Source organism: Stenella coeruleoalba (genome assembly GCF_951394435.1).
Source record: "Stenella coeruleoalba genome assembly, chromosome: 7".
NCBI classification, from domain to species: Eukaryota; Metazoa; Chordata; class Mammalia; order Artiodactyla; family Delphinidae; genus Stenella; species Stenella coeruleoalba.
Window position 1 is genome coordinate 88,584,328 of NC_137153.1, and position 16,709 is coordinate 88,601,036.

At 46.0% G+C, this 16,709-nt stretch overlaps 1 protein-coding gene across 1 annotated transcript in view; it reads left to right on the forward strand.

The window, feature by feature from the left end:
* Positions 1–16,709, forward strand: part of LOC307189516 (stimulated by retinoic acid gene 6 protein-like) — a 70,876-nt gene that overhangs the window by 34,421 nt on the left and 19,746 nt on the right. The window contains 6 exon segments of the mRNA XM_079927682.1: positions 2,969–3,044; positions 4,799–4,899; positions 7,569–7,699; positions 11,473–11,593; positions 13,188–13,233; positions 15,437–15,565. Coding sequence (XP_079783808.1) covers positions 2,969–3,044; positions 4,799–4,899; positions 7,569–7,699; positions 11,473–11,593; positions 13,188–13,233; positions 15,437–15,565 — 604 coding nt within the window.

Genomic DNA, 16,709 nt, shown 5'->3' on the forward strand with positions numbered 1-16,709 from the left:
GGCGGTAATGCGAGCGATGGGGAGCGATGTGGAGCTGCAGATGAAGCTTTGCCCGCTCACCCGCTGCTCACCTGCTGTGCGGCCCGGGGTTTGTAACAGGCTGTGGACCAGCACCGGTCCATGCTTGGGGCTTGGGGACCCCTGCTGGGTGGTGGTGTTAATAATTCCCACTTTAATAGATAAGACAGCATTTCATCTTAATTTCTCCTTTTATTACTAGTTGAAATTCTAAAAATGTATTGAATATTTTTATTTCTTCTTTGTTGGTGGCTTAATATTCTTTGGACAGTTTTGTTCTTGTGGTGTTTCAATTGTAGTCTTTATTTCATTTTTTTCTCTTCCTGTGTTTGCTGGAGTGATTGAATTTTCATTCCTTCATACACACTTCTTAATACATTGATTTACTTTCTGTTTATATCCTTCTAGTAGCTAACTGTGGATTTTTAACATACCTACTTAGAATTATATTTTACTTATAAAGCCCAGAAAGAGAAAGCAGGTTTCTACATCATCTTTCTAAACATGACAAGAACTTGGTCATCATTTCACTTCCCTTTGTATCTACACCTGTTCCTACCCACCTCTCCCTTCTTCCATGTGGGGTATCATCTGGTATTTCAACTCCAAATTGGCATTTCAAACATTTTATTTCACAATAATTACCTAGATATTTAACAATACATTTTCCTAATTTCTCTGTTTGTTATTCCTCTTAAATTCTTCCCCTTCCTCCTAGATTTACTTGAGAATTTCCTCCAATATTTCTTTCAATGAAGGTCTTTCTGAGTCTTTGTGTTTCTAAAAATGTATGTATATATGTGTATATATTTAAAGTCCTGTACTCAGGAGTAATGGGAAGTTTTGCTAATTATTTTCTGTGGCTTTTTGCACCCTTCTACTTCCTCCTAGGTCCATTCTTCTTGTAGAGAATTTCCTCTACTCCTTATCTCAGAGAGGTTCTGTATTAACTTCATTTCCTTAGGGCTCCTCTATCTGTTGAATTTTTGGCTCCCTTTGGTGGTGTAATCTTTCCTCATGTGTGATGTTTCTGGGTTGGGTGCTTGTCCTTGTGCTGGAGCTTCCACTGGGATATTTGTTTGGGGGTGGGTGGCAGCTGCTGCCACAGCTAGTACTAAGGCGTGCTTTCAGTGCTGCAGGATGGAGGTAGGATGTACCGCTCGATGGGGTACCTCAGCAGCTGATCTACATCCAAAGCACCCGGTCCTTCCCAGGTGCCACCTGTGATCTGGAGCACTGCCTTTCTCTCTGTGACCCATGTATACTACTCCCAGAGAGGTTAACCCCATTGCCTCTGGTCGGTCAGCAGGGTGGGAGGACTCTTGGGTCTCTGTGAGACCCCAACTCATCATTCTGTGGTCTGTCGGCAACCCCCGCCTGCATCAGCCTCTTGCATATGAGTGTAGAGCACTTTTCTGTGGTCACAGCCTGTAGCCGTGCTGGCTGATGTTTTTTCTCTTCGATCTAGTCCTAACGGCTCTCCATCATTCAGCATCTTCTAGTAGTTTCTGTGTCCCTGATAGATTCCCTTCTTGTTTTCAAATATGGCTATTTTTTTTCTTTCTTAAAAAAAATTCTTTCTGCTATTTTGAGGGTTTTTGTAGAACAAGGAGACTGACGTATGTGCTCAGTTTACTTTCCTAAAAACGGAATTCTAAATTTTATAGTTCTATCACATTTCCAACAGCATGAGTCACCCTCATCTCCCCCCACCACTTCTAAGTTGTCTTATTCCTATGTTTAGGCATCACCGTGGAGTACTGGAACTTTAAAAACTTTCAGGGAAGTATGCCATGCTCACGGATTCCCAGAGGAATGCTCTTCCCTGAGACTTCTGGGAAAAGTGGGAGCTGACCGGGAAGGAAGCCCGAGGGATGGCCAGATGGATGCTGCAGGAGTGAGGCACAGAGTGAGCAAGGATCTGGAGGGTGAGCGTTTGCTGAGGTGGTGCAGTGCAAGTCAGAGCAGTGATAGTGAAGTGTGGCGGGAGCCCAGAAGGGAGCAGGTCCCTTTCAAAGAGAGACCAGGAAACTACTGTCATGTGTTTCACACACGAGACCCCAGCAGCCTTGTCCTGCAGACTCTGAGGTCTGGAGAGGACAGAGTCCACAGTCTGTCGTCCAGATGACCACTGTCCTGCCCCAATAGCCCAGCAGTGAATCAGAGTGAGCAGATGCTTCTTGACCTCTGGCTACGAAAAACCATGTCCGAAGACTGGTTTCCTGTGAAGTTACTGAAGCTTAAGTCTCAGGGGCCCTCACTTGCACAGGACCCTACCAAGGCTCTAGGAGGGTGGGAGGCACCTTGGTTAAGTGATTACATGGTGATATGTTTTCCTTAAAATATGAAAAGATAAGATATTTTTGTAGTTTTATTTGAAAAGAACATCCAAATAATATAAGCTTTGGGTGCCAAGGAACCTGAATCTGTCCATGACTATGTCATCAAGAAAAGAAGGAGTTGAAAAAAAAAAGAAAAGAAAAGAAGGAGTTAGATCCAGTTAGTAGTGCAGTTGTATAGATAATTAAGCTGGAGAAAGAGATATGAAAGAAGATAATGCGCTTAGTGAAGACACATCACAGGTGAGTGGCACTGACTCAGAAACTGAAGTTAAAAAAGATCAGATGGGGCTTCCCTGGTGGTGCAGTGGTTGAGAGTCCGCCTGCCGATGCAGGGGACACGGGTTCGTGCCCCGGTCTGAGAAGATCGCACATGCTGCGGAGTGGCTTAGGCCTGTGAGCCATGGCCGCTGAGCCTGCGCGTCCGGAGCCTGTGCTCCGCAACGGGAGAGGCCACAACAGTGAGAGGCCTGCGTACCGGAAAAAAAAAAAAAGATCAGATGATCTCAGTGGGCTACAAGCCAAATTTCTGACAGTGATGCTCAAGGCTGAAGGGTCAATGCCTGCAGCAGTGACTGATGATGTGAATGTGTGTTTCGGTTGTTTTTCAGGACCAGGCAGCTAAATGGCACTTGTGCCAGCTCGGTGGACATGGAGCTCTTCCTCCATTACTCCCTCATCCCATCAGTAAGTGAAGGCAGGGGAGGGTGGATGAGGGAAGAGAAGGGGAGCTGGGGTGCTCCCATACACAGTCTCCCAAAGGGATCTGAATAGGTCGGCAGAGACTTGCTCTCTTACATTATGCACTAAAAACACAGGCAGAAGAAGGCTTTGAAGGTCCCGAGAGTCAGGGGCACTGACTTTTAGGGGAGTCAGAAAAGGCTTTTCTGAGGAAGCAGTGCTGGAGCTGAGGTCTGTTGGAAGACGTAATGAAGAACATTTCAGGCAGAGGGGAGAGCACGTGCAAAGGCTCCGTGGCGGGCGGGAGCATGGAGAGTGTGAGGAGCTGAGAAGGCTGGCGTGGCTGGAGTGGGGAATTGGAGGTGGAGGTGTCTGGGGAGGTGGGCAGGGCCAGGCCGTGTATGAAGGAGTTTTGTCTTTGTTCTAAATACAGTGGGAAGTAGTGGAGTGTTTCTGGCCCAAGGATGGTGTGATCAGATTTATGGGTTGAAATGATCTGTCTGTTTGCAAGTGGGGATCAGGTTGGAGGCAGGTAAGAGAGGAGGCAGGAAGGCCAGTTAGGAGATGGTTGCAGGGGTCCAGGTGAGGTGATTTTACATCATCCTAGATGATGGTGGTCACCTCCAGATGTTCAAGGGGTAAAAGCAGTAGAACCGGGTAATGGGTTGGATAGAGAGATGAGGGAGAGGGAGAGGTTGAGGATGACTCTTGGGTTTGTAATTTGCACAGCTGGAAGGATGGTGGTATCTGTCATTCACTTGTTAAGGAAAATTAGAGGGCATCCAAGTTTGTTGTGGATGAAGGAACAGGGCAGGGAGGAAAATCAAGAGTTCCATTTAAGACATACTGAATTTGAGAAGCCTTCAACACATCAAAAAGAAATGCCAACTATGTAGTTGAACATATGATTCTGGACCACAGCTGGGCTGGAGATTCAAGTTTGTGAGTCTTCTGTGTATTTGGTGGCCATTGAAAGTGTGGACATGGATGGGGTCACTGAGGAAGAGAGGATGGGGGAGTAAGATGAGTGGTCCTTGGACTGAACCATGAGGAGCTTCACATCTGGTGGTTGGGTAAAGAATGATCCAGCAAAGGAGACTGAGAATTAGAAGAAAACCAGAAAAGTGTGGCTGATAGAAGCATAGGGAAGAGAGTATTTCTAAGAGGAGGAAGAGGTCAACACTGAATGCTGCTGTGAGGTCAAGCAGATTTGGGCTTAATGTTTACATTTGGATTGAGCAACAAGGTGGTAATTAGTGACTTTGGCCAGAACTGCTTCCGTGGAGTATGGGAGTAGAAGCCATGTTAGGGGGTCGAAGAGCAAGTGAGAGGTGAGGAAATGGAGACAGCAAGTGTAGATAATTCTCAGGAATTTTCTAGTAAAAGAAGAAAAGGGGCATCAAGTATAGGAGAATATGACTGAATCCACAGGAATAAAAAGCAAAGGATTTGCAACCTGAAAGTTATTACCCATTTTTTACGGATGAGGCCACTGAGGTTCAGAGAAGTTAAGTCTCCCTCCCAGCCAGTGTGTGGGACAGACTGTATTTGAACCCATGTCTGTTCAGAGCAACACAAAGGAAAGCTCAGTACAAAACATTCTGGAAGCTCAACGGTGCGTGCAGCCAGCTCTCCAAGTGTGGAGTTTGAGTCCTAGACGTTCTGAGTGCTTTGCTCACCCACACACTCTCCTCCAGTGAGGGCACCGAGGGGCTGAGGATGAATGTTCCCTCTGACAGACCCTTCTTCTCTTTCTATAGCTTTTCATCATTTTGGTCTTGTCCCTTCTCCAAAGACGAGAGCACCATAGACAGAGAGATGACGCTTCTTACCTCCTGGGAAACCGCTTCAGAATGATCATGTGAGTTGAGCCAAGGTCCATCACTACAGCTTGGGGTACTCTGTGTTTGGGACCAACACCATTTGTAAGACTAGGCTAACCACCAGTTACCTCCCTACCCACCTCTACCCCGCCGTGGACAGCTCTGCCCCTCCCTGCCCCAATCCACCCAAGGCCCAGAGAGTTCAGAATTGGCTTCCAAGCTACTGCGCCCTCAGCACCCAGGGCTGCCCAGAAGTGCTTAAAACAACTCGAAGAGGCTCAGCTCACTATGGGAAAGGCCTTCCCACACTCAGCACCATGGCTACCCCGAGAAGCAGGGGGGAGAGAGTTCCCTGTCACTGGTGGCAGACATGCCCCAGGAGAGCCCGCTGGACCAGGGAGCTTTCAGGGCCTTTCCCACTCTGCCATTCTGAATCTCTGCTCCCCTCCTCACATTTTTCCTTGAGTTCTAATTGTTCATCTCTCTGCCTCATCACCCTCTAATTACTACTAATGATGATGATGCAATTAGCATTTGTTGCATACTGACTCTGGCCCAGGTACGGAACCATCTGCTTTGCCTACGCTACTAGGATGGACCCCAGCATGGTGGAGGTTGTTATCCTCATGTAATGGATGAGCTAGCTCAGGCTCAGAGAAGTTGAGTCACTTGCCCAAGGCCACAGAGCTACCGAGTGACAAGAGCTTTAACCCAGCTCTGGTCGCTTTTGGCTCTGATTCTCCCAGTGTCATAACCTGAGAAGACTCAAGGATGTGAACACACTCAGGTCTCAGCCTTGGGCTCTGGAGAAGGGAGAGGAAGCCAGGATGTCAGGATGGAGTCTAAGGGTGATCTGACCTTTGCGGTGAGAGAAATCCAACAACAATGTCCATATACCGTATACCAGCCCAGAGTAGCAAACATTCTGGTTACCACCCATTAGAGCAGTCAGCCCCTCCCAAACTGCCAGGTCTAAGCCACATTGGCTGAGGCACAGACAGAGATTGAGGCTGGTGGATAAAGATCTTCAGACTTTGCCCTGGGCATTTGGCATGTAGGGCCTGGTGTAGGACTTTTTAAGTAAGACCGCTATATGGATCATGTTAAACTGCTTTGAATTCAGTTAATAAAGGCACCGTTTTCTTGCTCTCTGGCCACTTTCTTATGAAAAGCCCTGCTTTCCTGAGTAGTTTTAGCTCACCATCTTCACCCATTAATAATCCTTCGCATGTGCATGACACTCCACAGTTTATAAAGCAGGTCTTCATTTGCCATCCACAGTGTCTCTGTGATATGAGCAGAGCAGGGGTATCATCTCTGTTTTAAAGATAGGGAGACTGAGTCCCACATAGCACTTACGTACTACAGGTGGGATTGATTAGAATTCAAATCAGTTCAACCAAGTGCGTGTCCACGAACGTGCAGTGAGCAGCTACTCTTTTCAAAGCCCTGTGCTAGGTCCCACTCCAGAGGAGTTTATAGTTCACTAAACAAGTGATAAGAAAAGCATGGACATGAACTTAGCGCTGAGGGGACCCAAGCAAGGCAGCAAGTAGGTGTGCCTGATTGGGAGTGGGTTGTCAGGGATGTTTCTGAGAGAGGTGCTCCCTGAGTTGTGCCTTGAAGATGAAGACGAGCCAGCCAAATGGAACACGAAGGTGGGGTCCAGATCCTGACTCCCAAGTCCCCACCTGCAGGTACCTGCAGTACCCTTCCCTTCCTGCCACCTTGAGTTTTCATTAAGCCGGCTTCAAATGGCACTCCAGTGGGGAAAGCCTTTTCTCTTTGTCTCAAATGCAATTGCTTTCCCTTATGTAGACAAAGCTCTTTTGGTTAGAGGAAACAGATACCCACTCAAGCTTGTTTGCATAAAAGGAAAAGAAAGGACTTTTTATAAAGTTACAGAGATCTCACAGAAACTGGCAAGGTTGGCCTCATGGGAACTAGAGCTCTTGAGATGGGCGTCTCTGGGAGACGGATTCTACTTTTGCCTCTTTGTGTCACTGGGGTCCCTTCAGCACCATTTTACCGTTTTCCTCTCTGCCATCTGACTTTACCATCGGACTTAACGATCTCTGCTTCCCCCAGATGTCGGCAAGACTCAGTTTGGCATGACTTTCCAGAACAGAATTTTAACAGCTGACTGGCTCCTGTCCTCAGAATCACAAATCCAAAGTACAAGGCCAGGCACGGTGATTGGCCCATCCAAAGTCAGGTGACCATCTGACCACCCATAGTCCAATCAGCTGTGGCCAGGAGGTGTGATCACATGCAGCTAGCATAGCCAGTGATACCCAAACCTTCCCAGGGATATTGGAAAGGAGGACTCTCGTAGACCATGGCCAGGTGCAGGGCAGTTCCCCCAACCTGTCTGGCACATACTCTTTGTTTTGGTTTCTTAAGTCATACTGCTTGTGTCTCTCATAGATGAAATTCATCCCATTTTGCTTGTTGTCATGACTGCTGGTGTCCTTGCTTATGTTCCCCAGACTTGGAGCTTCTCCAGGGCAAGGATTTTGTCTTCCTCACTTTGGTACCCTGAATCTATGCCTAACCCCCCAATTGGCACAGAGGGCCTCAGGATATGTCAGTTGAAATAAATAGTTTACTACTCAATAGTCCCTCCCCAGAGTGGGATTGATACTTTGGAAATGAACTGTGGGAAGGAGCCACTTGTGGCCTCATGAGCTCTTTCTCTTATTCACAGACCTCTGGACTTCGTGGGCACTTTTCGTAACCGATGGTCCTATGGACTAGCCTTTGGGGCTACAGCCAATAAGGTCATGTTCTTATTCTCAGAAGGCTACCAGCCCCTGCAAGTCCCACAATGGGCCCAAGGTACGTGTGCTGCCTCGTACCTGCTGGGAGTTTTGCTGTGGAAATTCTTGCTCTTGGAGACTGCATGGCAGGGGTTCTCTGGGATCAGGGGATAAACTTTGTTGAACTGTCAATTACTTCTTAGCTTGTTACTTGCCCAAGGTCAATGCCAAGCCCACAAAGTCTCGAGCTTTTTTATGGAGGTTTTCTCCCAGTTAGATTCAAAGGTTTTTTAGACGTAGTAGAACAAAGTCTCAGAAAATAGGTTCACTAGAAACTCTAGAAATCTCTCCTGAGTCATAGCCATGACTGCCTTCTTGATATCAGTAAGCCCTCAGATGCTTCCTCAGGGAACAGTGTTTACTTCTCTGGCCATTGATCTGAGGCCTCTTTGTTCCCCGTGCCCTGTGCTCTCCCTGCAGGTTCAACCATCCCTAATCCAGTGACTCCCAAACATCTCCTGTCCAGCTTGGTTCTCTCTCCTGGGTTCCAAGCCTATATGAGCAAATGCCTACAACATCTCCTTAGTTTTTAGGAATTTTTAATGCAAATTAAAACCAAAATGATCCATCTCTTAGAAGTGTACAAGTTAAGCTTTGGCAAATGTTTACATTTATGAAATCATCACCACAATCATGATAATGAACCCCAGAAGTTAACTTTTTCCCCTTTGTACTCTCTCCTTCCCACCCCGTCCAGTCACCACCCCCATCCCCAGGCAGTTATGCAAATGGAATCATACAGAATGCAATCGGGGGTTTTTTTTGGGGGGGAGGGGGTCTGTTTTCTTTCACACAGCATAGTTGTTTTAAGATTCATACATGTTTAGAATGTATCAGAAATCATTCCTTTTTCATTTCTGAATAGTGTTCTACCGTATGGAGAGACCACAGTTTGTTTATCCATTCACCTATTGATAGACATTTGATTTATTTTCAGTTTTTGGCTGTTACAAATAAAGCTGCTGTAAGCATTATAAGTCTTTGTATGTTTCCATTTTTCTTGGGTAAACACCTTTGAATGGAATGTCTGGATTATTAAGATCATGTAGTAGATTATACTTTTAAAGAAACTGTCAGACTGTTTTCCAAAATGATGGTTCCGTTTGATTGTAGATTACCATCTTCAGTGTATGAGAGTTAAGTTTCTCTATGTCCTTGACAACGCATGGTCAGTCTTTTTAATTTTAGCCATTCTAAGAGGCATGTTGTGGTATCTCACTGTGGTTTCAGTTGGCAGTTTTGTAATGACTGTTGTTGTTGAGCATATTTTCATGTGCTTATCTGCTATCACTGTACCTTCTTTGGTAAAGCGTTTGTTCAAATTATTTGCCTATTTTAAAATATTGGGGATTTTTCGTTTTCTTCTTATTGAGTTTTGAGAGTTCTTTATATACTCTGTATATAAGTCCTTTATCAGATGTATAAATTGCAAATACTTTTCCCCAGTCTGTTGCTTGTATTTGTATTCTACCAACAGTTTCTTTTGAAGCGCTGGCATTTTAAATTTTTATGAAATCTAATTTTTTCATATTTTCTTTTATGGATCATGCATATGATGTCATATAAGAAATATCTGCCTAAGCTAAGGTCACTTAGATTTTCTTCTTTGTGTTTTCTAGAAGTTTTATAGTCTCACAGTGTTTCGCATTTAGGTCTATGGTACATTCTGAGTTAATTTTTTTGAATATATAGTGTGAGGTGTGGATTGAATTCCTCTTTTTTTTTTTTGCCTTTGGCTATCCATTTGTTCCAGCACTGTTGTCATTACAAAAACCTGTCCTTTGCCCACTACATTGCCTTTGCACCTTTGTTGAAAATCAGTTGTCTACACATGTGTATGTATGGGTCTATTTCTGGACTGTCCATTGTGTTCCATTGACCTGCAATATATGAACGTTCCAATTTCTCCACATCCTAGCCAACACTTGTTATTTTCATTTTTTTAAAAAAAAATTATAGCCATCTTAGTAGGTGTGAAGTAGTATCTGATTGTTGTCTTGATTTGCGTTTCCGTGAAGCCTAATTGATGTTGAGCATCTGGCTGGACCAGAATATTGTTTCTTGCTTCATGGCTCAAGGGTTCCTCTTCTGTTTTTTTGTTTGTTTGTTTGTTTGTTTGTTTGTTTTTGCGGTACATGGGCCTCTCACTGTTGTGGCCTCTCCCGTCGCGGAGCACAGGCTCCGGACGCGCAGGCTCAGCGGCCATGGCTCACGGGCCCAGCCGCTCCGTAGCACGTGGGATCCTCCCGGACCGGGTCACGAACCCGTGTCCCCTGCATCGGCAGGCGGACTCTCAACCACTGCGCCACCAGGGAAGCCCCTCCTCTTCTGTTTTTACAGAATGATTATATATATGTACCCTCATTACAACCTCATATTTTCTGAGTTGGCTTCTTCCACTTTTGTCTGGACCCACTACTACCCATTTCCTAATGTTCTTACCTTCTCATTTTGGATTCTCGCTGCCAGCAGTTTCTCTTTCATGTGGGGCTTGTGCTGGGAGGGGACTTGGATATTTAGTATAATGAGCTCATGGACCCTAATGGCTCCAGCATCCTCAGACCTACTAACACCTTACTAAGGTCTGCTGATTCTCACCTATGAATCAAGGCCTTCAGCCCTGTGCCCAGTTTCAGCTGTTATTTCAGCTTCAATTTCCTGTGAATATCTGCTGGCAATTTTGGGTTCTTCTGTTCTTGGGATTTCAAAGATCCTATTGTCTTTCCTCTGCTTCCCCTTAATCAGATGTTGATATCAAATGAGTCCTGTCACTTAGATTTATTGTAGATGTTTGTTTTTGGTTTTGCTATTTTCACTGCTCTGTCTGCTTTCATGGTTGGGGGAATTCAGATAAATTAAAAAATTATGCTGTTGCAGCTTCTAACCTCACAGCAATTATTCCTTTTATATGGTCCTTAGCTGCCAGTCCCCCACTATTCACATTTACACAAATACTGACCACCTCAACCAACCATCTCCCCTCCTTTGAGTGAGAAATGTCCTTCCTTCCCTCCTTCTCTCCGTCCTACAAACTCCCACTTACATTTCATGGCCTTGCTAAATGTCACCACCTCCAGGATGCCTTCTCTGATACCCAAACCCCAGGTGAGGTCCATGACTTCCTCTTCTTGTCCACACAGCAGGTTGAATATGCCTCTATTACCGTACATATCACATCGTTTACTTTCCTTCCTGTCTTCCCTATTGGACCGTAAGCACCTCAGAGCAAGAACTTTGTTCATTCCCCCTATGTCCTTGGTGCCTGACCCACAACCCAGCTCAAAGTAGACACTTAGGAAAGGTCATCTTGCCCAATTACATTTTACTGGATCCTGTTAGACCATCTCAGAGCTAGTCAGTGGCAGCATTAATATTATTATTGCCTTATGGATGAAGTGCACAAGAGGTTTTAGAACACAGTACATCGCTGCTGTCTGTGTTGCTATGGTACACTTTATGGTGCTTTACTCTCAGTGATTTTTGTTTGTTCATTTTTGTGGTATGTTTCTGCCCATCATACTGTGAGCTAATCAAGGGCAGGGACAAAGTCTTCTTCATCTCAATAGTTAGCCCAGTGCCTGGCATGGAAGAGGTACCAGGAAGGGCCTGTTGCATGATTGCATGAAAGACATCTCTGCATTCCTCCTTGTACTAACCTGGGGCTTGTCCACTCATCTCCTTAAGTCCTGAGGTCTGTGACTGCAAGTCACACGAGACCCCATAACTGCCCTGGGTCTCCCCTGAGCCCGTGAGAAGAGGAACTCATGTCATCTCTGGCCCTGTCTCTCCCAGCCTTTGTGCTTCTGATCGGAGGCATCGAAGTCGGCCTGTCCCACTTCCCCTTCTTTGCTTGCCTCTCGTCGGAGTTCCGGCTGGTCAGCTCCATCCTGGGGTTCAGCTACTCTCTGATCTGGTAAGATGGACTCTGCCTGCCTGGCCTCCTGCAGTTCCTTTGGCCATGGCTGGACTCTGGACAAGGAGCTGGAGGTGACCTGAGAGCTCTCTTTGGAGGGTACCTTGCCCAGAACCGACGCCCAGGGCGGGTGGGCGGAGTGACTGGTCCAAGGCCCACCGCAGCCCCTCCTTGGAAACTGCACTTGAGGCTTCAGAAGGTCAGGCCTGCATTCTGTCTGCTCCACAGGAGGCCGCTCACGATCAGAATATTCCCAGAAGTCAGGGCTGTAGAAAACTCCGTTTCTGTCAAGTGCCGTCAGTCCCGTGGTTAGAAGCAGGAGTCCCATTGGGTTCTGCTGCTCCTCGCTGTCGTGCTTCCCTGGGAGCCCAGGAGAAAGTGCAGGTGCCTCAGCTGGGCGTTCAGTGCTGTCGCAGTCTGGCCTCTCCCCACCTCTCCATGCCTGACCGTCTCTAGCACACACCTCCGGTCATGCAAGACTCCTATACTCCTTTCTCCGTCCACTTATTCATTCAGCAGACATCCCGCTGTGAGCCAGGGAAAACACTGGAGGACAGGACAGACCCTCATGGAACATGTGTTCTGGCCTCTTTGTCTACATATTGCTATTCCCTGTGTGGATTGTCTTCCCCGACTTGGCCCAGTGATAGATACATGCTCATCCTTCGTGGATCAGAGCCCTCAGATGTGGGACCTTTCTGACCCTCCTCTTGAGCGCTGTGCCCTCAGCGCTGACACCGGACTGGCACAGAGCTGGCCCTGGGGAATATTTTCTGGCTGAATAATCCCATGAACACTTCTGCTCTCCAGCCCTGAAACTCATCTCATTGCCTGCATCCCTCTTACTGGGCCGGCTTCCCCACTACAGCATTTTCTGTGGGGCAGGGGTCCCAGGCCCAGTGTGTGAACCAGTGCAGGGGGCTCACAAGCAAATGATACCCCAATGGCTACAATTCCAGAGTTTGTGACTTGCTTTTTAAAAATTAGAAGAGAGAGTATTCAGGGTTAGACGTTGAATAATATCATCTTAACAGCCTCTGCCAGACTTTCTGAGCAGGAGAGGAGAGGGTGGTCAGAACCACTTAGCAGCTTGGGCACCTTGGGCACCTTGGGAGTATGACCAGGAATGTGTGTCCAGCCGGGAGAAAACGTTGAGGCTTATTCCTCAGGGCAGTGTTTACAGACAGGGCATGTCCCGTCAGAAAGAGCCTCGGTCCCAGAGTCAGGACACCTGGGTCTTGGTCCTGGCTCTGGGTGTGACTCTGGAGAAATCCCTTCCCCTCTCTGGGCTTCAGTCTCCCCACCTGAGTGATGAGGGGAGAAAGTAGGAGACCTCTCAGTGTCTTCCTGCTCTGCCGTCGTGGATCCCAGGATTATGTCCTCAGTGAGGATGTGTTAAATGAATTCAGTGTGCATGTACCTAGGCACAAGCTGTATGCCTGATCTGGGTGGGATGTACTGGGGACCAGTCCTCCCAAGAAGGATTCAGAGGGGAGGTAACTCCAGGCAGGTGGTATCTGAGCTGTGTTCACAGGGGCTGTGCTGGGAAGGACCCCAGGACCCCAGGACCCCAACCCTGGTTTCTGTCTTGCAGGTTTGCTGTCACCACCCTTCACATCACACAGTGTCCCCATGGGCAGGTGAGTCCCTGCTGAGCTGTGTTTAGGGTATTCAGTCCTATCACCATGGCCAACTCACTGTGTGACCTGGGACAAGGCTTTGCCACTCTGGGCCTCAGCTTCCTCATGTGGACAAAAGGGGAGTTGGAGCCATTCATGATGCTTCCATTTGTAGAGCATCTTGTGTTCATCAGGTGTCATTCACAGGAGATGTTCTCTCAGTTGATGCTCATAGCGGCCCCTCAAGGGAGGGAAGCTCTTAGCAAACCTGTTTACAGATGAGGAAACTGAGGCACAAGTATATTATGTAACTCTTGAGAAGCAGCAGATTTGGGAGTTGAGACGAGGTCTGGCTGACTCTCAAGCTCGTTTCTTTCCATTCCTTCATGTAGCCTCAGTTTCTCTGTCTATAAAATGGGAGACTCGAACTAGATGAATCCCTTATCACTTTGCCATGCATCATCTTTCTCAGAATTAGAGGAAGCTGGTTCATCTGTTTAGCCCTGTACCCCAGGAAAAGGACCAAGATGAAAGAGGGGTGTCACACTGCATCTAGAAGGGTTACCAGGTGTGTGAGGGGAGTACGAAGAAGCCACCTGGGCCAGGAGCCCACAGGAGCCTTGCCAAAGCCTTTCCTGGGCATCAGTAACTATGGAGGATTAAAGGGTGTGATAAAGAGAGTCTGGGGGGAGCTGGGCTAGAAAATGAGGCTGGTAGTCTGGGCCTTCCCTCTGCATCTCTGCACTGGGATTGAGGGCATTCCGGCACAACTCTGCCGCAAAAGAAGCCCTCCTTCCCACTGCTCACAGTACCTGAGGTTCAGGATCACAGGTATTTTCTTTGGAGTCTTGGAGAGCTTTCAGTCTTCCAGAGGTTCTTTGGAAATTTGAAATATTCATGATTAATTGGCAGGGTCTCACTTCTATGCTCAGAATCACTAACACCATGAACTGCTACGTGCCAGGCGTTGTTCTAGGCTCAGTTCCAATCACTAACCGGAGAATCCTCAGGACACTTTGCAGACAGTGTGTTAGTGCCATTCCCAGTTCACTGGTAGGAAAGCAAGGTTCAGGGGCTAACATGACTTACTAATTAAAGATCATGGGACTGAAATCCAGACTAAGGAATTAATGAAAATTTGTCCTCATGTTTTCAAATGTATTTATGAAAACTTTATTTATAAAAATGAGACATTAGAAAGGGTCTCAAATGTCAAATATTAGGGGAAAGTTTAGATAAAGTTTGGTTCATATAAATAATGCACTATTATGCAGCATTAAAAATAATGTTCACAAATAATTTGTAACCGTGTGGAGAAGTGATTATGCTATATACAGACCTACATATTTGGTACTATCTCTACTTATAATATATATAGCTATATGGGTATAGATAAAGATGAAAGACACTGAAATACTGATGGTGGTTATGTCTCACATATAAGCATATGCTGGAGACGAGGATGAAGACACGGGCCCGCACGTCTCAGAATGCGTCCGTCCCCCGGTCTAACATCACTACATCAAAACTCTGATTTCTCCTTAGGGAGAAATACTCTGGAAACATAAAAAAAAATGAAACTAACCAGTAAATTGTGAAAGATACATAACAATATGATTTGTCTTAAAACAGTGAAAAAAATTGTTTATCAAAATGAAGCTAAAAATAGAAAAACTATGAGCACCATCTTGAGAGACCTGTTACTCTTGGGAGCTTGTGTTGCTCCCAAAATGATGACACTTATGGGCTCTCCCTCCCTCCTTCCTCCTTCCTTCCTTCCTTCCTTCCTTCCTTCCTTCCTTCCTTCCTTCCTTCCTTCCTTCCTTCCTTCCTTTTCTTCTTCTCCTTCTCCCTCTCACCCACCCCCTCCCCCTTCCTCTTCTCTCTCTCCCCTCTTCTCTCTCTCTTTCACCCTCCTCTCTCTTGTGAGTATTTTCCAAAAGTAATATTTAATACCTAATGAGAAAAAAGCCATGAAAGCCCTTTGTATAAAATTAAATAGGGGTGCTAAGACTCAAGTCCAGGGCTGCTGGACTCCAAGTCCACTGCTTGTTCTGATGATATGGGGCTGGGGGAGCAGGGATTGGCTGCTGACCTCCAAGCTCTGAGAGGGTGGGCCCTGGTGGGAGCAGGCTGGGGCAGGCAGGTTCCTGTGCACAGCCTCACCAGTGGCCTAGCCCTTCCCTACCTAGAGCCCACGCCCCATGGTCTGCTTCTGTTGCAGTTTGTGGGGAAGTATGAGACTGTTGTGTTCTACTGGCCCTCGCTGCTCTGCCTGGCCTTCCTTCTGGGCCGCTTCCTGTACATGTTTGTCAAGTCTCTGAGGGTCCACCTGGGCTGGGAGCTCCAGACGGTGAGTACTAAGTAAAAACACCGTGTGTGTCCTGACAGGTTAAGTTTTCCCAACAGCCTTGTGAGGTAGGTACTATTATTACTTCTCCCACTCTGTATTAGGAAACTTGGACCCAGAGGTGTCAGTTGCATTGCCCAAGCTCACATAGCAAGTCTATAGCAGAGCCAGACCTGGAACCCAGAGAATTTGGTTCTTGAGGCTCTCTCTTACCTATTGTGCTTCTTTTTCTAGTTCCTCAAAGTAAAGAGTTAGCTTGTTTGCATGAGATCTTTCTTTTTTTCTTAATATAGGCATTTACTGCTATACACTGCCCTCTTAGAACTGAACTGCTTTTCCTGTATCCCATAAATTTCTGTATGTTGTATTTCTATTTTCATTTGCTTCAAGATATTTCTGATTTCCCTTTTGATTTTTTCTTTGACCCATTGGTTGTTCAGGAGTGTATCGTTTGTGAATTTTCCAATTTTCCTCCTGTTATCAACATCTAGCTTTTTGTGGTCAGAAATTATGTCTGATATGATTTCAATCTTCTTACGTTTAAGACTTGTTTTGTGGCCAAACATATGCTCTATCCTGGAAAATGTTCTTGAGAAGAATATGTATTCTGCTGCTGTTATATGGAATGTTCTATAAATGTCCATTTGGTCCATTTGGTCTATAGTGTTGTTCTAGTCAGCTGTTTCCTTATTGATTTTCTGACCGGATTATCTATCCATTGTTGAAAGTGTGGTGTTGAAGTCCTCTACTATTATCATGTTGCTGTTTATTTCTTCCTTCAGTTCTGTTAATATTTATTTTATATATTTAGGTGCTCTGATATTAGGTATGTATATGTGTTTACAATTTTTATATCATTTTGATGAACTGACCTCTTTATCATTATATAATGACCTTCTTTGTCTCTTGTGATAGTTTTTGACTTAAAGTCCACTTTGTCTCATGCAGAATCTTTAGTTGTGGCATGTGAACTGTTAGTTGCGGCATGTGGGTTCTAGTTCCCTGACCAGGGATGGAACCCAGGCCCCTTGCATTGGGAGTGCAGAGCCTTAGCCACTGGACCACAAGGGAAGTCCCCATTATTTCTTTTTTAAAAAAATACTTATTTATTTTATTTGTTTTCCTTATTTATTTTTTTTGGCTGCGT